Source organism: Tachyglossus aculeatus, chromosome 16, assembly GCF_015852505.1.
Source record: "Tachyglossus aculeatus isolate mTacAcu1 chromosome 16, mTacAcu1.pri, whole genome shotgun sequence".
Classification (NCBI taxonomy): domain Eukaryota; kingdom Metazoa; phylum Chordata; class Mammalia; order Monotremata; family Tachyglossidae; genus Tachyglossus; species Tachyglossus aculeatus.
In genome coordinates this window covers 46,660,191-46,680,731 of record NC_052081.1, presented here as the reverse complement: position 1 = coordinate 46,680,731, position 20,541 = coordinate 46,660,191, and the positions used below count along the sequence as shown (strand labels likewise).

The 20,541-nt window shown below is 52.9% G+C and overlaps 1 protein-coding gene across 13 annotated transcripts in view; it reads right to left on the bottom strand.

Annotated features, from left to right (window-relative positions):
* The window catches only part of SRRM1 (serine and arginine repetitive matrix 1), a 37,476-nt gene that overhangs the window by 5,160 nt on the left and 11,775 nt on the right, over nt 1–20,541 (bottom strand). For 3 of the 13 annotated variants that reach the window (XM_038758538.1, XM_038758549.1, XM_038758550.1), the window contains 12 exons: nt 19,446–19,561; nt 17,909–18,112; nt 17,473–17,667; nt 16,979–17,098; nt 14,912–15,186; nt 10,226–10,306; nt 9,381–9,467; nt 6,742–6,886; nt 6,348–6,389; nt 3,164–3,271; nt 2,162–2,635; nt 1,240–1,435 (listed from right to left, as the gene is read on the bottom strand). In XM_038758538.1, the coding sequence (XP_038614466.1) occupies nt 1,240–1,435; nt 2,162–2,635; nt 3,164–3,271; nt 6,348–6,389; nt 6,742–6,886; nt 9,381–9,467; nt 10,226–10,306; nt 14,912–15,186; nt 16,979–17,098; nt 17,473–17,667; nt 17,909–18,112; nt 19,446–19,561 (2,043 nt within the window). The remainder of the gene's footprint in view (nt 1–1,239; nt 1,436–2,161; nt 2,636–3,163; nt 3,272–6,347; nt 6,390–6,741; nt 6,887–9,380; nt 9,468–10,225; nt 10,307–14,911; nt 15,187–16,978; nt 17,099–17,472; nt 17,668–17,908; nt 18,113–19,445; nt 19,562–20,541) is intronic. The other 10 variants (XM_038758541.1, XM_038758539.1, XM_038758540.1 and 7 more) reach the window with 10 other exon arrangements.

Below are 20,541 nucleotides of genomic sequence, written 5' to 3'. Positions count from 1 at the left end.
CAGTCTTAATCCCCATTTTACAGGTGAGGAAACTGAGGCACAGAGAAATGAAGTGACTTGCCCATGGTGACACGGCAGACAGGTGGCGGAGCCGGGAATTAGAATCCACAGTCTCCTGATTCCCAGGCCATGCTGCTTCCCTTATCCTTCTTCCTCCTCACGGTCAAATACTTTAGCACGCCTAGGCTCCGAGGGCAAGGATCGTGCCTACTACTGAACTCTTCCAGGAGCTCAGTACTGTGCTCCACTTCCAGTCTGGGACTCCATGGGTATGACAGCGATTCCCTTTTGCTGAATGACTGGGCAAGTCGGGAGAAGAGTTCAACTTCACACTGATCTGCCTGGGACCTGAGCTTGCCAAGTTCCTTCCCCTTCCATCAGAAAGTCTACCGGAGAGGGGTTTAAAGGCCTCGGACGACTGGTGTGGGTGGGATGATGATGTGGAAGGGGAGAAGCCGGAGGGGACACGGGTATGGTAGTGGTGGCAGGGAGAAGTGAGGGAGGGAGCAGAGATGAGAGCCCCGGCCCGCCCCGAGCCCGTGGGTGGCAAAACCTTTGGCTCAAAGGTGGCAGGTGAAGTGGGGATTTAGGATGAGCCCCCAGTGCCCCTGCTGGGATGGGTCCCGTCGGCGGGCCAGTCTCACGCTACCGGCACGATCAACCGAACTGCTCAAGAAATGAACACGGGAGAGTTGAAGAAACTCTGCTTCCACTTCCGACAACGTTTCTCCCCCGCTTCAAAGCCTTAGTGAAGGACCATCTCCTCCAAGAGGCCTTCCCTGACTAAGCCCTCCTTTCCTCTTCTCCCTCTCATTCCTGCATCGCCCTGACTTGCTCCCTTTAACTCATCTCCCCTCCCAGCTCCACAGCAGGTACGTCCGTATCTGTCACATGGTAAGCACTTAAATACCACAATCACTATTATACGTGTAATTCATTTAGTTATTTCTACTAGTGTCCGCCTCCTCCTCCGGACTGTAAGCTCATTGTGGGCGGGGAATGTGCCGGTTATATTATGTTGTCCTCTCCCGAGCGCTTAGTACAGCGCTCTGCACACAGTAAGTGCTCAAAAAGATGGACTGACTCACTGCTCTTAGGAAATCCAGTTGGACAAGGTCCGAGCGGCCCACCGCGACGCGGTGCTGGGTGAGGGTGGCCACCCGGAAACCCCAGCGACTACGAACACGGCGGCCGAAGATCCCGCTCATTCTTCCCGCGACCGACGAGACCATCACCTACCCTTGCTGGGGACGGGCTCGGGACGGGACTTTTAGCCTTTTTCGCAGGCACTCCCGGCGACCAGTTTGTCGACGGAGACCGAGACTGGGTCGGGGATGGAGGTGCTTGGTGCTTTTTGGCCACTGGCTCGGGAGATCCGGACACCGACCTGGAGGACGACACCCGTCTCACGGACTGGGGGCTCGGCGAAACGGCCCTGGAAAAGGAGGAGAGGGGGAGCACCGAATTGGGCCGGCGCCGATCGGTACCGACAGCTGCGCTTTCCGACCCTGCCGGACCAGCCGGACGCATCTGCTCTAAAAGCACCCTTCCGTTTAGCGGTGGCTAAGGGTCGGACCTCCCACGCGGTTTCCTACCGGAGAAACGGCGCGAGCGAGAGGGCGGGCCAGGCGCCCGCCGCTGAGGACGTCCAGACGGCGTTTGCAGCTGGGCCCGAAGGCAGAGCTGTTCAAACGGTTTTTGGGGGGTGGGCCTTCTGAACCGAACAGCTGCAGGGAGGTGAGATCCTGAGCAGCCACTGCATCGAGCCGGCACCCCAACTCCCATCCAACACCCCGAGAGACGCAACTGTGGGCAGGGGGTGATGACAAGGTGGTCCATCTATCCCGGGGCTCCCTTTCCTCATTCCATTTGGCGGAGCCTTAGCCTCCAGGAACTAGTTTCTCTCAGAAAGCACCTCAAGAACCCGCGGGGGGTCTTCAAACCGGTTCCCCCCCCCCGGATTTGCGGCCTACGGCTACTGGCTCCTTTACTGACAGAGTAAAGGAGCAACTTAACAACGACAATAAAACCCACCCCCAAACCGAAACAGACCCATCCTCTTGCTTCCCCCCTCGTCGCCCCGGCCCCGGTGGCACTGGTGCGTACTGGGAAAGTTCGAGCGGGTCTGAGGGAGAAGGAGGGGAGGAACGCGATACTTTACTTTTTTGTCTTTTTGGGTTCTGGGGTCCTGGAGACTCTGCGGATGGGCCTGGTGCTGGGTGACGGGGACTGCCTTCTCTGGGGCGAGGACGAGGGTCCCCTGCGAGGCGGTGGCGGCGGTGGCGGGGGGCTCGCGGAGGGGTGAGCCGCCCGAGGCCGGGGCGAGGGGGAATGCCGTTTGTTTGGGGGTGGGGACCGGACTTCCCGGGAGGACTTGCTTGGGGGGGAACCTTTCCTATGCTTGGACGAGAGCGAGGGGGAGCGTCTCTTGGAGGGAGGGGGGCTTCTCTGCTTCGGAGGGGAGTGGGAGACGCGCCGCTTGGGCGGCGGAGACGGCGACGCCCTCCGCTTGGGAGGCGGCGGGGGGGAAGCCGTCCTTCTCTTCGGAGGCGGGGAGGGGGAGTATCTCCTCTGGATCGGGGGAGAGTATCTTCTCGGAGAAGGAGAGCGCCGGCGTGGGGGAGGAGAGGGAGACCTGGAACATACACCGAGAGGACACGTTTCCCTTTAGAAACTTACGCTGGAGATCGTAACTGGGGGCCGCGGGCCCACCCGCCACACCTTCCAGGGCGTTTGCCGCTGGCAAGGGGGCCGAGGGAGAGGAGGAGGAGGAGGAAGAAGGGTACACTCCCTGCCACTTTAGGCAGAGGAGAGCTCTCGCAGAGTTGCTTCTTTCAAGGCTTTAACTGGAGGCCTTCCGCCTCAGAGCCGCCCTGCTTTCGAAGCAGACGCTCCCGGTGGGAGCCTTCCTCTTGGATGGCACCCTTGCCCGACCCCCGCCCGATGCCCATTGGGGTGCTGCTGCCCTTTGGGGATGACGCCCACCTCTTTATGCCTCGCTGTCAGGGAAACTTCCAGCCCCAAGAGCGGTCGGGGAAGAAGAGGGAAGGAGGAGACTGTCGGGGAAGTCAGCCGAGGGCCCTGGGCCGCGTGGCCCCAAACAGCCCGGCTCTCCTCCCTCTGGAGGGTGGGGGGGACCCTGAAACCCAGCCCCGAGAGTTACCTGCGCCGAGGGGGTGTCGGTGTCCTGCGCCGCCGAGGAGGAGGGGCGGGAGAAGGAGATCGCCGCCTCCGGGCCGGGGGTGGGGATGGACTTCGCCGCCGCCTACTACTGAACAGAGGGGGGAAACCGGGTTAAGCAGGGGAGAACCGGCTCCTTCTGGTGCCCCAGTGTTCAATCAATCAATCAATCATATTTATTGAGCGCTTACTATGTGCAGAGCACTGTACTAAGCGCTTGGGAAGTACAAACTGGCAACATATAGAGACAGTCCCTACCCAGCATTGGGCTCACAGTCTAAACGACTGTGTTCTCCGGTCGGCCTTCGCTAGGGCAGATCGGGGTGCCACAGAGGCGGGCCGTTTGCTCAGAGGAATAGTTTGGGCCACTGACCCTCTCCCCTCCCCTCCCACCCTGGTTACTTTCTTTAAAAAGCCAAGGAATCCAACAAGGCTTGAATGCCCCCTTCCAAGCGCTTCATACAGTGCTCTGCATGCAGAAAGCGTTCAATAAGAACCACTGACTTCACGCCATCTGCAGCAAGCTCCAAAATTTTGCCTGGCCCACTTTTTCCCAGACTCCCTCTCATCATCATCATCATCGTCATCAATCGTATTTATTGAGCGCTTACTGTGTGCAGAGCACTGTGCTAAGTGCTTGGGAAGTACAAGTTGGCAACATATAGAGACAGTCCCTACCCAACAGTGGGCTCATAGTCATACTCTGCACATAGTAATTGCTCAAAAAGTACGATTGAGAGAATAGCATAACAAAAAAGAGGGCCTCCAGGCTGAGTCTCTTAACAAGCACTACTGTCATCAAAGGTATTTTATTTTTAGAGCAAATTTTTGGGCTAACAGAAGTCCGTTCTTTTCCCAACAATATCTCCTTGGCCCTTCCCCACCGGGGCATGCTCGGGGTACCCTCCCTCGGCCCCCAAACCCCTCCATCCCTCCCTCCTGCTGGGAAACCGGGCAGGCGGTGAATACAACAAGCCCACAGCGGAGGCGTTTCCCGGGCCTAGGCCCAACTGCAGTCTCTCCAAGGGTTCGGAGGATTAAATATAAATAAATAAGTGAAACCACCACCTTCCAGTATTCATTCGGAAAACTTGACTCCCACCCACCGCTGGAGTTCCAATTTTCCAGGAGACAAATCTGATGGGTCAACGTTCGACTCCTGTCGAGGGCAGTGAACGTGCCTACCGACTGTGCGGTCTCGTACTTTCCCGAGAGCTTAGTACGGTTCTCGGCACACAGTAAGTGCTCAGTAAATATCACTGGCGATGATGGTAGCGGTGGTGGGGAGCACAGGTCGCCCCACTAACGCAACTTGGCGCAAAGTGTGCAGATTTGGGGTGTTTCTGGGAGCAGGGAGGGGCCCGCTGAAACCATGTCAGGAGCCCAGGATGGCCCAGAGGGAAAGCCACCTAGACATGGAGTGGCAGCAAATGGACCTCCCCCAAGCTCCAGCAGAATAGGAAACGTAAAATCACGCTCCGCACCTGGGAGGTGACATCCCCCCAGACAAGGGGGCTGGCCCTCCCGATGGGTCCGGCCCAGGGGAAGGAGCTCGGTCAGGTGATTCGCAACGTGGACCGGGGCAGATCCTTCTCTCCTACCACCTGTATTCCCCTCTTCCCCGCCCCGCCGTGCCAAGCACAATCTGGGTTTAAGCGCTTAGTACAGTGCTCTGCACACAGTAAGCGCTCAATAAATACGATTGATGATGATGGGTAGCCACAGGCACAGTGATTTTAACGGAGACCGTGCTCTCGGGTGGCCACGGACCGCAAAAGCAGCCACGGCCAAGCACGAAATCCCACAGAGATCATCATCAATCGTATTTATTGAGCGCTTACTATGTGCAGAGCACTGTACTAAGCGCTTGGGAAGTACAAATTGGCAACATATAGAAACAGTCCCTACCCAACAGTGGGCTCATGTACCCAATTGTCCCATCGGCCTCCTGACAGAGGAAGGTAATTCTCATCTTCTGGTCCAGATCGATATTCTCTAACATGACTCTCTAAAACCCACGAGACAGCTGCTGCCCTAAGACCCGGGAGGCCCATCAGGGATTGAAGACTTGGAGTGGGAAAAAGAGGATGGCTGGTCCGCAGCTACCTGCATTTTTGAATAAAACTGCGGTAGTTTTCATTTAGAAACAAAGTCCGGAGCCCCATCTCAAGTATCCGCCTTGATGCCTCAGGCTTAGAACGGATTTCCCCTACGCCTAACCAGAGGACCAAGGCAATCCCCGGAAGAATGAAGACCAAATGGTTCCGAGGGCAGCCGGGCCCACTGTCACAGGGCGGAGGACGTTTACCACCACATTTCACCGGGGTGAAAGCTGAGGCCGAGGCAGGGGAAAACTGTCAGGGGAGATTTTCCGAGATTATTATTTTTGGCGGGGGGAGGAGACAATCCGCCACCCCTTCGACAGTCCCCAGGCCCGGGGCAGTGGTGAACGGAATAGCTGGGTTTCTCTGGGCCCTAATGTCGTGGTTGAAGTCACGACGTTAACAGAGCTCGAGAGCTCAGCTCAAGTGGGTCTGCCACTGGCAGTGCCCCACAACTACAGGTAACTCTGGATTAGCCCTCCAGCCCCTTCCCAGGAGCACCCCACTTCCAGCCCTCGGTCTGAAATCAGACCGAGGAACGGGGGGACACCGGGCTCAGCTCAGCAGCCTCAGGGGCTGGGCTTCCTAGACCGGTGCTGCTGAGGCTCTTACCTCCCTTTCCTGTCAGAGAATCTAGAAGGGACCCATTAAATCCCTCCACTTATAAACTTCCACCTTCTAGGAATCTGTATCCATTTCCTCCCCTCCGCCTATCCACCCGGGCGCTCCGGCCGCCTAGCGGCACGCAGACTAGTTTCAGGGCCACCTCGGGATGACTTTTCGGAAATCGTCTTGCAGATCGGCTTTCAGTCTGTGCACTTTCCCCGTCGCGGACCCCGCCTGTGAAAGTCACGACAGGCTCCGGAGACAAAAAGACTTCAAAAACGAGGCCACGAAATCCTCAAGAAGGGAAACCGAGGCCGGGGCGGATGTCTCCTCGATCGATCGCCGTCGGACTACCGCCTCCGGATCTGCCACCCCTAGCTATGATTCTCAGAGGCCCGAAGGAACCGAGGTCCCAAGCTTGAACACTTCATTCTGATTTCAGAGTAAGTTCTAACCAACCTTTTAATCATTGGCGATTGCCATCTCTTTCCCATCTGCATCCTGAGAGCAGTGGAGAAAAACACATGTCAAGAATTCCATTTATCACCGATCGACTTTGACGCAAGGTACTGACGGCGCTCTTGAAAGCGTTCAAAGACTTCTCAACGCTTGGCCAGGCACGGGGAAGACATGGCAGTCTACCAACCACCAACGGAGAAGCAAATGCAATGCCCCTGACTGTCTGGCAGGTAAGACACCCCCCTCTGCTCGGAGCTTTGATGCCACTCTGAGTCTTTCAACTGAGGATGGGACTATGTTTCCCACCCACTGGAGAGTCGGGGATATAGGGAGACTGACAGGGGGCAGGGGAGGGCGAGGAGGCAAAGGAAATCAAAGGAGGAAATCAAAGTACCGTGGGGAGGAATCTTTTTGGCGTTTCCGAGGCGATGGAGACGGGCTCCGGGAAGGTGAATGTCGCCGCCGCCTACCCACTTCGCCGTTTTTCACATTCGACCTCTTTGGTCGCTCCTCTTCCGAGGAGGAGGAGGAGCCAGAGTCTAGAAACACACACAAAAAAATGCCATTAACATTTTTCCGCTCACGGAGAGTGCCCTTTTAGACTTAGTCTTTTAGACTGTGAGCCCACTGGTGGGTAGGGACTGTCTCTATAGGTTGCCAACTTGTACTTCCCAAGTGCTTAGTTCAGTGCTCTGCACACAGTAAGTGCTCAATAAATACGATTGATGATGATGATGATGTCCTCTACCACCGGCCTGGTCGCCGCCCGACTCTTTCCAATGGGCCAACTGGGCTACCCCGGTGCTCTCCGGCTTCCCCCTCCAAGCCACATTGGTCGCACAAGTTGAAGTGAACACAACGGACTGTCCGATTCGAATATCCGGAACATTGGGGACACTGCCGGCCTCCTACCTCGACCCCCGTCTGGCCAACCCAAGTCTAAAACGGACTAAAGACAGCAAAAGAGTGGAGAGATGGGAAGTTACGTCTCGGGAGTATGAGTGGCAAAATAATTTGCGTTTCTTGTAGCTTTGTCTTTGATTTGGTTGCCATTCTGCGGGCTTATTCCCAAACCAGCCCCCGAGGCAGAGTTGGGGGTAGGGGAGGATGCTGGCTGAGGGTTTACGGAATTTTGGGATTTATGGAATTCCCAATTTAACCTGATTTCTTCCTCTTAAGTCAAACGTAAAAGACAATTTGGGCTAAACCTCCCCTGGGAAAAATAATACCAAAACAAATATTTTAGATCCAATGAACTTAGGGAAAATCACCAATTTACGAACTTCTGAGGATTCTTCCAGATTGCCCTATGTGGGTTCACTGTGCCAGGTGATAATTGTATTTATTGAGTGCTTACGGGGTGCAGGGCACTATACTAAGCACCTGGGAGAGTATAACAGAATTGGTAGACAGTTCCTGCCCACAAATTACACCCTAGAAGATGAGCTTCAGTTTAGACAATGATCTTATCAGTACCACCACCACTGCCCACTGAAACAACACGCGTTTTGAAATGTGGGGTCTGGAAGGTTTGGCCAATCTGGTTTTATTGGCAGCTGGAGCGGGGAAGGGATTTCCCTTCTTCCCACATCCTTGCTCTTCTCTGCCTAAAGTCCGGGCTTCGACACCAATTTAGGAAGGTGGCCTTGACACCTCCAGGACCTCCTAACTGTGTGTGTTGGGGGGGCAGGGGTGGGAGTTGAGGGGTCAAGTGTTGGGTTTATCAGCAAAAGCTGCATTACCAAAGAAACACATCCCGTGCTGATGATTCTGCGAACAAACTAAAAATCAAGGCCAACTCTTGGACATTTAAATCTTACTTTTATCTGTCCTTTTTTTTTAAAAGCACACTCCAAGATTTAGCCCCTGAATTACACTTTTTGCAACTCCCTCAAATCGAGCCGCTGCTGGCACAGCACATTGCGAGGTTTGGATGCCCTGAGCTGACGAGGGCATGACACCTGTGGAATTGGGTTACTAAAAAACAGCTAGGGCCGTACACCTACCACCCAGCTCTAGCTGGCTAGGACTCTGACAAAACCACCTGTGCCTCTGCCCCTCTGGACCCCACAAAAACCGCTTGCAGTGTAACCATAGGCTATTAAAACAAAAGGCCAGAGGTGGCTGATAAACAAGAACCCACGGAGGCGGGGTCTACTTCTTGCAGGTTGGAGGCCTGTTCTATCCTGACTGTTTCCTTCTCTGTGACTATTGTCATAACAAATGCGGTATTTGTTAGGCACTTTGGGTTGAGTACTATTCTAAGTGCTGGGGTGGATATGAGCAACTCGGGTCGGACAGTTCCTGTCCCACGTGGGGCCCACAGTCTCAATCCCCACTTTACAGATGAGGTAACTGAGGCCTAGAGAACTGAGGTGACTTGCCCAAGGCCCCACAGCAGACAAGTGGTGGAGCTGGGATTAGAACCCATGATGTTCTGAATCCCAGGCCAGTGCTATTTCGATGACACCATGCTGCTTTTGTGATTGAACTGCCAGTGAGCGACCCTGCTGTTTCCTTCCTGAACCTTAATCTATTCCAACTGAGGAGAGTGTTTTTTTCTTTTTTAAACACTTTCAGTTATTTCATCTAATCCCACTGAAAATATCTGTTAGGTTTTTCTGGCAAGGGGCCACTGTGATGGATTCCTGAGGTGGGTTCGCTCGCTTCTCCCGACATGTGGGCAGGGAACTGTGGTAGTGTCCTCTCCTGGGCGTTCAGTACAGTGCTCTGCACACAGTAAGAGCTCAATATATACCACAGAGGACGATTAGCGCTGGGGCACAGAGATAAGGGATGGCTCATGCCCATCAAAACGGGGTGATTGGTGGCAGAGATGGGCTATAACCCTTCCTCCCCTCCAGGTACCAGGCCAGAGAATATCCCACGGGTCCATTTTACTTCCCCACAATCAATCAATCGTATTTATTGAGCGCTTACTGTGTGCAGAGCACTGTACTAAGCGCTTAACGGCCCAGATCCTGAGAAACCCACCCCGCCATCCACCACCCCATTAAGAAAGAGTTTCCGTACCTGATGAAGACTGTTGGTTTTGCCTTCTGTACTGGCGCCTCTGTTGCACTGAATCTGCTGCTGCCATTTTGCTGCCTTTGTCTTCTTCTGAAAGAGATATACATTTAGAACCCAAGGAAACCCACAGGAGCGCCATGGCCTAGTGGAGACGGCACGATCCTGGGTTCTAATCCCGGCTCCGCCACTTGCCTGCGCTGTGACCTTGGGCAAGTCACTTCACTTCTCTGCCTCGGCTTCCTCCTCTGTAAAATGTGGACTTACACCTGTTCCCCTTCTTCGACTGGGAGCCCGGTGCAGGATGGGACCGGTGTCCAACCTGACTGACTTGTGTCTGCCCCAGGGTTTGACACACAGTTAAGCGCTTAAATTACCACAATTACAATAGTAGATGCTTTTTTATGGTATTTGCTAAGTGCTTCTACGGTGCCAGGCACTGTAAACACAGTAAACACAAACTGGTCACCATCCATGTCCCACATATGGCTCGCAGTCTTAAGCCCCATTTTACTGATGAGGTAGTCAAGGCCCAAAAGTTAAGTGACTTGCCCAAGGTCACGCAGCAGACAAGTGGCGGAGCCGGGATTAGAACCTAAGCCCTTCTGACTTCCATGCCCGTGCTCTATCCACTAGGCCACAACTGCTTCTCGGGGGAAACTGGGTAGGGGCATTTGTTTGGCGAGTCTCAGGGTTAAAAAAGGGTTTCGAGTGCCCATGGTTCATATTTCCTTACAGCCAGCAGGTCTGAGCCCACCCCAGCACTGTCTAAGAGAAGGCAGTGGAACTTCCAAATCCACGAAGGGACACCTAAGCCAGTCAAAAGTACAGTAACGTCAAGAAAAACTTACCTGACTCTGACAACTCTACTTTTCTAGGTTTCGGTGCTGGTGACGGTGACTCTCTTTTTTCCGGAACTTTATGCTTTGTCACTAGAAGGGAAGGAGAGAGGAGAGGAAAACAAAATCTAGATCAGAGGAAAGACAGCCTGAACCGCCAGTAACTTTGCCATCATGATACAAACTGGAACCAAATTTGGGGCATATCGCTCCACTAATTACATGGCTCGGTTTGAGCATAGCTTTGCTGAGCTTAGATAGGTATGCTCAGAGCAAGGTACTAAACGAAGGGTTTAAATGTCCTCAGAGGCCCTTAATATTTGCAATTCTGTAGACTAGATTGATGGGAAGTCGCTCTTATGCAGCAAAAATAATCTTAAAGCCGCTTTAAAAACTTTAGTTTCTACCGGTCTGATTAAAGCCCCTAAAAGCCTTTTGGTGTCTTCCAGGCGAGACCACCCGGCCGCCAGACCAGATTCTGGTGACCAGAATCACCAGACCAACATGAAAACTTGAGGGTGAGCTGTCATCAAAGTTTTGCAAGGTAAATATTCAGAGAAAGGTCAGCAGCCCCTTTTTTGGTCTGCTAAGCACAGGAGAAGAGGGGTAGCTAAAATAAAAACTAAGACGGTGAGAAATGCCCTCTCTGGGGACCTCTAATAGGAAGGGAAATTCTACTCAGTACTTCAGAGCAGTTCTGCATGGAAGCAGATACAGTAATAATAATAACAACATAGTGCTTAAGCGCTTACTACTTGTCAAGCACTGCTCTTGGTGCTGGGGCACAAGCTAATCAAGTTGGACACAGTCCCTGTCCCACTTGGGGCAAACCGTCTTAATACCCATTTTGCAGATGAGGTAACAGGCATAGAGAAGTTAAGTGACTTGTCCACGATCACACAGCAGATAAGTAGTGGAGCTGGGATTAGAACCCATGTCCTTCTGACTCCCAAGCCTATGATCTATCCACTAGGCCATGATGCTTCTCGACTACTAGGGCCTGGGCTAAGGACATTGCTTCGGCACCAACAAATTATTTCCCGAATCAAAGTGGCCCTAGGCCGAGTTTAAGTTTAAGTTAAGTTTAAGGGAGGGTGTATATTCGTCTTTCTTTTCTTTTCAGACTCCACACTTCATGCTTTCTTAGCCTGGCCCCACTTCAACGGGCTTCCACACAACAACGTAAAAACAACACTCCAAAGAGCTTCGCCCAGGCCCTAAATGTGACGTCAGTGATTTGAAAACCAAACCCGACGGCTCTACAGGCCGCTCATTTTTGCAGAACACAGTGTCCTTCCCTCAGAAGAACAGTGTGGCCTTGAACTAATTCAATCAGAAAACCGAGTTCTCCAGTAAGACATCAAAAGAAACTTGGGATGACACAGTGTGGCCCTTTGGCCGGGGGTGGGGAAAGAGAAGGGCAGCCTTCCCTTCAGCTGAGAGAGCCCCAAGAGTACTGGGATTGAGAGCTGTCTGCCACCAGAGTTTTTCACCTCTCCAGGACAGGGCAACTTTAAGGAGTCCTCCCTGCACTACCTGGAAACCTAATCCCCTCCCCTCGCTGCCACCATCCGTTGTCTATCGGCACCCCTAGAAGGTGGGGGGTTCAGCCAGCCCCTGGCTCTACAGGGCAGTTGGTCATTCTGGATCATTCTTCCCGAACTTCCCTCCCGCTTTCCGCAGTCGGAGGCCCTCTCCGCCTCTCTGACAGCAGCCCGAGGTACAAGTGGGCATTTATGTGCACAGGGTAAAAACCAAGTGCAATTCTTGTTCGGTGAGGCCTGTTCACCAGTCTGATTTAGCCAGTTCCTAAGACCACACCTAATCTCCCACCTTTCCTTAGGGTTCCTTAGTGGCTTGGAAGTGTTTCCCTCGGATGGTTCACTTGGGCTAGCCACTCCCTGAGTCTACCCTCTGCCCTTTTCCTTCCAATCCTGGGGTGGACTCTGCACCTCCCACATTCATTCATTCAATCAATCGTATTTATTGAGCGCTTACTGTGTGCAGAGCACTGTACTAAGCGCCTGGAAAGTACAAGTTGGCAACATATAGAGACAGTCCCTACCCAACAGTGGGCTCACAGTCTAGAAGGGGAGAGAGGATCTGCCCTTCTACCCGGGATCTCTCTTCAAATGTAGAAAAAGCCCTCGTGGCTTCTCCCCAAAACCCCCTTAAAACCTCTCCCCTTCCCTTCCTCCTGAATCTCTGCTCTGACTGGTTTCTCCTTTACTAACTCACAGGGAGGTTGACCTCCTGCTAAGCAAACTCGGAGAACAGTGGCTTTCTAGCATCTGGGCTGCTTCCCCACTTAATGAACTTTGAATGTAAACAAGACCCTCTGTATGGAAACCAACCCTGCTTCTCTCTAACTAGCCCAGGGGCCTTCAGATAGGATTCTTCTTTCCATTATGTTACCATCAGGAATACCTAACCTTGTTACTCTAGTCTTTCAGCTCATCCTTCTGAGGTTCTCTACACTAGAAAATCCCTTTTTCCAGACTCTTTGACGTTTGTTATAAGCCTCCTCCCTGGCTCAGGGCGACTGGTCTCAGAGTGCCCGGGTACCCTCTGAATCACCAGGCTGTTAAGTTCATCAAAATAATGTGACTGATGAAACTTCGTGTTTCCCCCGCTCTCCTTGGGCCTATGGAGTTGCACTGTCCAGAGTTGCCACTAGCAAGGGAAGAAACTATTAAAAATTTCCCCACATTCATTCATTCAGTCGTATTTATTGAGCGCTTACTGTGTGCAGAGCACTGTACTAAACACTTGGGAAGTCCAAATTGGCAACATACAGAGATGGTCCCTACCCAACAACGGGCTCACAGTCTAGAAAAGCTGGCGCCCCTGAAGAGTCGAGGAACGTCAGCTCCCTAAGCAGGTCAAAGGGAGGGGATGCGTGGTTGAGGCCAGGAGAGAGAGCCAACTGTCTGATCTGGATCCTTTCCAATCAATCAATCGTATTTATTGAGCGCTTCCTGTGTGCAGAGCACTATACTAAGCGCTTTCCACCCCACCCACCCCCACCCAGCCTCACTCTGGTCAGTCCTGGGGCTCTGCCAGCAGCGGGGGGGAAGGTTTCTGATAATAATAATAATGATGGCATTTATTAAGCGCTTACTAGGTGCACAGCACCATTCTAGGCACTGGGGAGGTTACAAGGTGATCAGGTTGTCCGACGGGGGGCTCACAGTCTTCATCCCCATTTTACAGATGAGGGAACTGAGGCACAGAGAGAGAAGTGAAGTGACTTGCCCAAAGTCACACAGCTGACAACTGGCGGAGTCGGGATTTGGACCCATGACCACTGACTCCAAAGCCCGGGCTCTTTCCACGGAGCCACACTGCTTCTTCAAGGAAGACAGAAGAAGCAGTGTGGCCTAGTGGATAGAGGTCATGGGTTCCAATGCCGGCTCCGCCAATTGTCAGCTGTGTGACCTTGGGCAATCAATCAATCAATCAATCGTATTTATTGAGCGCTTACTATGTGCAGAGCACTGTACTAAGCGCTTGGGAAGTACAAATTGGCATCACATAGAGACAGTCCCTACCCAACAGTGGGCTCACAGTCTAAAAGGGGGAGACAGAGAACAGAACCAAACATACCAACAAAATAAAATAAGTAGGATAGAAATGTACAAGTAAAATAAATAAATAAATAAATAAATAGAGTAGTAAATATGTACAACCATATATACATATATACAGGTGCTGTGGGGAAGGGAAGGAGGTAAGACGGGGGGATGGAGAGGGGGACGAGGGGGAGAGGAAAGAAGGGGCTCAGTCTGGGAAGGCCTCCTGGAGGAGGTGAGCTCTCAGCGGGGCCTTGAAGGGAGGAAGAGAGCTAGCTTGGCGGATGGGCAGAGGGATTGGGGGCATTCCAGGCCCGGGGGAGGACATGGGCCGGGGGTCGATGGCGGGACAGGCGACAGCGAGGTACGGTGAGGAGATTAGTGGTGGAGGAGCGGAGGGTGCGGGCTGGGCAGTAGAAGGAGAGAAGGGAGGTGAGGTAGGAGGGGGCGAGGGGATGGACAGCCTTGAAGCCCAGGGTGAGGAGTTTCTGCCTGATGCGCAGATTGATCGGTAGCCATTGGAGGTTTTTGAGGAGGGGAGGGCAAGTCACTTAACTTCTCTGTGCCTCAGTTACCTCATCTGTAAAATGGGGATTAAAACTGTGAGCCCCCTGTGGGACAACCCGATCACTTTGTAACCTCTCCAGCGCTTAGAACAGTGCTTTGCACATAGTAAGCGCTTAACAGATGCTATCATTATTATTATTATTATTAGACCACAGGCTTGGTAGTCACAAGGACCTGGGTATTATTATTATTCTAATCCCATCTCCCCGCTTGTTTGCTCCGTGACCTGAGGCAAGTCACTTCCCTTCACTGCCTGTCTGCCAAATGCAGAATAAAACTGTGAGCCCCACATGGGACTGAGACCGTGTCTAACCTGATGGCCTTGTCTCTACCCCAGCGCTTTATACAGTGCCTGGCAGATGAGTAAGAACTTAACAAATATCATTTGAAAAAGAAAAGGAGAAAAAGGACGAGCTAGGACGGGTTCAGCCAGGATCCTGGGAAGAACAGGCTCCCGAGGTGACGGAAGGGCGGTTTTCCTGGGCCCCAGATTAACGGCCGCCCGGGTTCCGTGGGCACGGACAGGAAGTTGGGGGGGGGGGGGGGGGGTTGACTTTACCTTTTCCTGAGGTTCTCCCCGGAGAGGCGGAGCCCCGGCTTTTCCTCGTTCGGTTAGACTGCTGGGGTGTCGGTGAGCGGCGGGCTTTGGGCGGCGGGCTGGCGGGGGGTGACGGCTGGCGCCTCCGCCTCGGGGGGCTCGCCGACGGAGTTAGCCGGCGGGCCTTGCGGGGGGGGCTGGATGGCCTTTTGGGCGGCTTCTTGGGAGGGGACCGGGACCGGGAGGAAGACGACGACGAGCTGCTCCCCGACAGGGAGGCCGACGACCGCCTTCTCCTGTGGGAGGAAAAGCCACCCGCTCACCCGCTGAGCCGACCCCGGGGCCGGAGGGGGCGGGGAGAATGTCGACCACACGCGAGGTTGGCGTACGTTATGAGGGCGTTCCGTCCCTTCTTTCCACTTGCGAATTTAGGGGACCGAACGACCGGGAGATTCAGAGATGCCAAAGGCAGCTAAAGGTTGGAATATGGGAGCAGAGGGAAGAGCTATGTTGGAGATGAAGACTGGGGAGAAAAAAAAAATCGCCCTGGCCAATTTCCACCTGCCTTTCTGCCCTGGAGCCCTGACCTCCTTCCTTCTGGGGCGTCCCTGGACCTTGCGGGTAAGTGTGCCTCCAGGAGTAGACAGCAAGCTCTTCGAGGACTGTATGTTCCCAAGCGCCTAGTACAGTGCTCCCTCCTCACAAGGGAGGCGCTCACTATACGCGGCTGCTGAGTTGCAGAATTAACTTTTCCTCAGGAAAACCTACTTTTAAAGTCTTTCTTGTGGGTAGGTACTTTTTTTTTGCCTCTCCTTTTAAGATGAACTATTTCTCCTTTTGGATAGTTAACCAATTTGATTACAACGGGGTTAGCCAGAGAGGAAGACTCCCTTTGCACAGATTCGCGCTATGCAGGCCAAGGCCGAGATCTCCAGAATTCTGCAGCAAAAATCAGTGGCAATTTCTGTTGCATTTATAGGTACCTGCAGAATGCACCTTTGGCTGCAGAATTTCTGAGGACCTGAAAAAAAAAAACCCTGCCTTGAGTGCGATATCGGTACCACCCAAAGGGGAATGTTAAGCAGCTCAGGAGTGCTCTGCCTTACCATACCCAACTCCGACAGAGCAGCCACCTCCCCGGGGGCATTCACCCTCGGGGTGGAGGAGGGCCTAGAGCCAGTGCTGCCTGTTTTTGGGTGACGAGCTGCCAATTCTGACTGAACAATAATAATTGTGGTACTTGGTAAGCGCTTACCAAGTGCCAGACGCTGACTTGGAAAGGCCAGGTGCCCGAGGTAACGAAAGGGCCCTCGCCCTGCCCCTCTCTCCCAAAGGCACCCCAAGACCCGGCTTCCAACATGACCCTCTGGCACGGGGGTTGGGAAAACCCCAAGAAGCCATTCTTTGGTGAGGCAATGAGGGGCACTTTTGTTCTCCTGCTTTAATCCCCGCTAGAAAAATTTTGCTAGAAAAATCTCACACCTTGAAGGAAAGGAAACATGGGGGGCATTTGGAATCTTTAACCTAACTTCTTACCTGCTCTCCCAGGCATGCAAAAAGCCAAAAGACAAAAAAAAAAAAGAGAGAGAAAAAAAAAAGATGACCGATAATGGCTCTTTGGCCACTTGCTAAGCTACTATATATAAGCTCCAAAATGCTTTATCTTTCTATGACTTCATTTTATCATTTTCAAGGACAACTGGGATATGGGCAGTTATGGACCGTTATGCTCAGCTGCTTACAACAGCAGTATTCTAACTCTCCATGAATGACTGCAGGGTTCGCAAGACCGACCAGTCAGGAGAAGCGCAGGACGGGGGAGGGCATGGGGTGGGGAACAGTTCTCCTGGACTGACAAAACCTGGAAAAATGGCAAGGGCAGTTTTCAAAGTGCCGAGCACAGCCACACGAGGAGGACTCGGGAGTAAGGAAGAATGGGTTTCCCCAAGCCCTACCCCCAATGATGACCATGCTGATTTCTGGGCCGCTGGAGTAAACATCAGAGTGAGAAGTGGGCATCGTGAAAGCGACCGGCCCAGCTCCTCCCAGGGAGCCCCACCCTCCATGTCCACAAGCCGAAAATCTCACCGCCTCACTGGAGATCTACTTCTTCTATGCCTCGGTGGGGGAGGCGGGCGTCTCGGAGGGGTTCTTCTTCGAGGAGAGGGCCGCCTTCTGGGACTTGGCCGCCTTCTGGGGGAATAAGATCTGGCACCAACGAAGAAATCCAGTGAGCCGGGAGAATGGGGTTTCTCTAAGGAGGCGGTGAGGTGCAGGGGGAGCGATTCTTCCTTAACAACCAATGCACCCACACCCCAACCCTTTCTCCCGCTTTGGAATTGTTTTACACACAACCTTTCTGCTCTTTTGACAGTGTCCCTAGGGAGAAAGCTTCAGTGACTAGGCAGGAGCCCGTACTTCCCAGTTGGAAAGGCTCAGTTCCTTCGACCTGTGAATTCACTGCCCCGAACAAGGACAAGGCAAGCCTGGAGTGCCGAGGGCCGGTTCTGGCAATCTGCAGGACCCCCCTAAAGCCCCCACAAGAACAGTTAATGGTGGGGGGGGATGGGGGTGCTACTCACCTGGATCGCGATCGGTGTCGCCGCCTGGGCCGGGTATGGGAGGGGGACCGGGAACGAGTCCGTGACCTCGATTTGGATCGGGACCGGGACCGGGGACGGGTTTTCTCCTTCTCTTTCTCTTTCTTTGAATTCTTCTCGGGAGAAGGTTCCTTCGGTTCTGGGACGGGTTCGGGTTTGGGGGCTTTCAGGATGTCACTGTTAAAACCCGAAGTTGGGGCTTTTCAGCGCTCGCTCTATCAGTATAGCAGACGGGCCCCGCTGAACTCTCTCCCCCCCCAGCTGCCGAGCTTTCGGCACTCACTGGCTCCAAAATGGGGGTAGTTCTCAATCACACCCGGCTAGCACAAGACAGCTCGGTTAAGTTTTGGTCTCGGGAACCACCAACCGCACGGGGCCGATGCTAGCCCAACTCCCGAATCGAGGTGTCTATACTTGCCTAGTGGACGTGGCCTCTTGAATAGACGGTTCCTTGGCTTTCAGAGAGGGTTCTGGGAGCTCGGGAGTGGCCTCTTTCTTTTCCGGGGCGGGGGAAGCGCTCCGGCTCTTGGTTCTGTGACGGGGAGATCGAGAGTGACTGCGCTTTCTCTCTCGCCTTACTGGGGAGGACCGTCTTCTAGGGGAAGGAGATCTCGATTTGCGTCTAGGACAAAAGCAGTTTCTCTTTCAGGTCTCGGGCCGACGCGGGGGGCGAGGCTTCGGTGGAAGGGAAAAGTCTGCGTTTGCGGCCTGCTCTTGAGAAGCCCCTCCTGGAAACTCACTAGGCAATGGAGTTGCATTCTCACGGCTGATGGGCTGTGGGGAGCGAGAGCGCCAGAGTGGCTGGAAAATAGGACGATGAACTGAACTGAGAGGGTTCGTTATGGAAAAGGCAGACCAGTGGAAACTGTCCGGCAGGCTGGATCTGGGCCTCATCTTCTCTCAAGGGGGAGTAGGGGGATGGGCTCAAACGAGCCTGAAGGCCAGGGGACACAACATGGGGTCAAGAAAAACCCCTACTTCATTCCCTGCGTCAAGGAGGACACTTGGTATTTGGCTTGCCCCCAGGCCTAGTCACAAAGCCATGACAATCGGAGAGCACTCCTCTCCCAATGGTCCTTTAGATTAACCCAAAGGAACATCACTGACCAATATCCCTCATGGCAATTAGGCAAGGATCACTGAATTGGCCCTTCACTCCCAAAGCTCTCCTTCTAGATGTGGGTAGGCTAATCGGCCTCAGGCTTTCAAACTATGGCAAAGCTTTCTTTCACCTCTAAACGGGCTGTCAATGTCGAACACTTAAATGGACAGGATTAAAGATTTAATGAATTAGCACATCCTTCTCTTGGTTTTACAAGGGGCACTGGAAAAAACACACCACCACCTGAGGAAAAAGGAAGCCCTTGGAAATCTCAAAAGGCCTGCCAAAGAATAAAATGCGGACTAAATCCAAACTGGCCTGGAACTTTCTAGTGGAGTCCAAGGAGGGTGGGCCAATTGGAAACGGGAAGGGAAGTACGGGAATGTGGGTAACTGGATGGATGAGGGTGGCTTTCAAAAGGGGGAAGATGATGTGAGGTGGGTGGGTTGCAAAAGCATGAGATATAAGAGAAGTATTGTTACAGGACAGCAGATGAGGAAATCAAACGTAGTAAAGCAGTATAGGAGGATCGCTGCAATCTGATCGGTAAGCTCATTATGGTCAGGGAATGTGTCTACCAACTCTGTTGTACTGTACTCTCCCTGGTGCTTAGCAGAGTGCTCTGCCCACAGTAGGCGCTCAATAAATACCATTGCTTGAAAGAAAATGGGATTTAAAAAAAGGACAAAGGGATTAAAAAAACGGGACAATAAATAATCAGAATTTGCGGGGGACGGCACCCGCCAAATTCATTTTCCTAAAATCTCCGGCTGAACAGTGAGGCCAGGTTAAAGAACGGCTCCCCAGTGTAGGAGGGGGGACCGCTAGCACACCTCTGGGGAGATGGCCATACCTTCTCGGACTCCTCGACCGTTCCCTCTTTTCTCTGCTGCTCTCTTTTTCTTCTTTTTCTCTCTTGTCCTTGTCTTCATCTTGTTTCTTCATCGATGCCAATTTCTCCTGCTCAATCTGCAAGTAGGACTAGGTTATGTGCATTCAACTTACGGTGCCCGCATGGGGGGAAGTCTGCATCGGTGCATGGTAAAGTTTACGTAGAGAAGACGCCCGCTCTAGAGGGAGAGCAGTCACTTCCACCTAAAACACTCCCTTTGCCTCAAGGCCACACTGGGGTCAGCCAAGCCACCGGACGGCTGACCACACCTAACAAAGTTTGGCTTTCTTTTATTCTGACTTCACATCATGTTCCTCGTGAGCCCGTTTCTTCAGCTTATTTTATTTTTTAACAGACCCAAAACAGAACCTGGATTGTGACGAACAGAACTGCCCTCCTAACGAACTGGACAACGGCGCTGAGAGGCAGCGTGGCCTCGTGGATAGAGGATGGGCCTGGGAATCGGGAGGAGTGGGTTCTACTCCCAACTCCGCCACTTGTCTGTCATGGGACCTCGGGCAAATCACTTCACTTCAGTGTGCCTCGGTTACCTCCTCTGTAAAATGGGAACTGAGACTGCGAGCCCCTTGTGGAGCGTGGACTGTGTCCATCCTGATTAGCTTTTATCTACCCCAGCACTCAGTACAGTGCCTGACACATAGTAGGTACATAGTAAGCACTTAAATACCATTTAAAAAAAAAAAGAAAGAAAAAGATGATGGTCAGAAAATGTTCCTAAGCAGGAAGGCGCACATCTCAGACCCCTTTTAATTTCAACCCCTCAGACTCAGGCAAGCCCCTAACAGGCTCTGCGTATTCTTAAAAAGACCAAATGCAACCCCTAAGATTATCCAGGTGTTCCCAACATACATATATTACCCGGTCAATTATTTAAGCACTTACTCATGTACGGATTCCCCCTTTCATCCTACCTGTAATGTATTTTAGTGCCTTTCTCCCCCACTAGATCACAAACTAGTGGGAGAAAACCTACCCGTAATGTATTTTAGTGCCTTTCTCCCCCACTAGATCACAAACTAGTGGGAGAAAAAGGGCA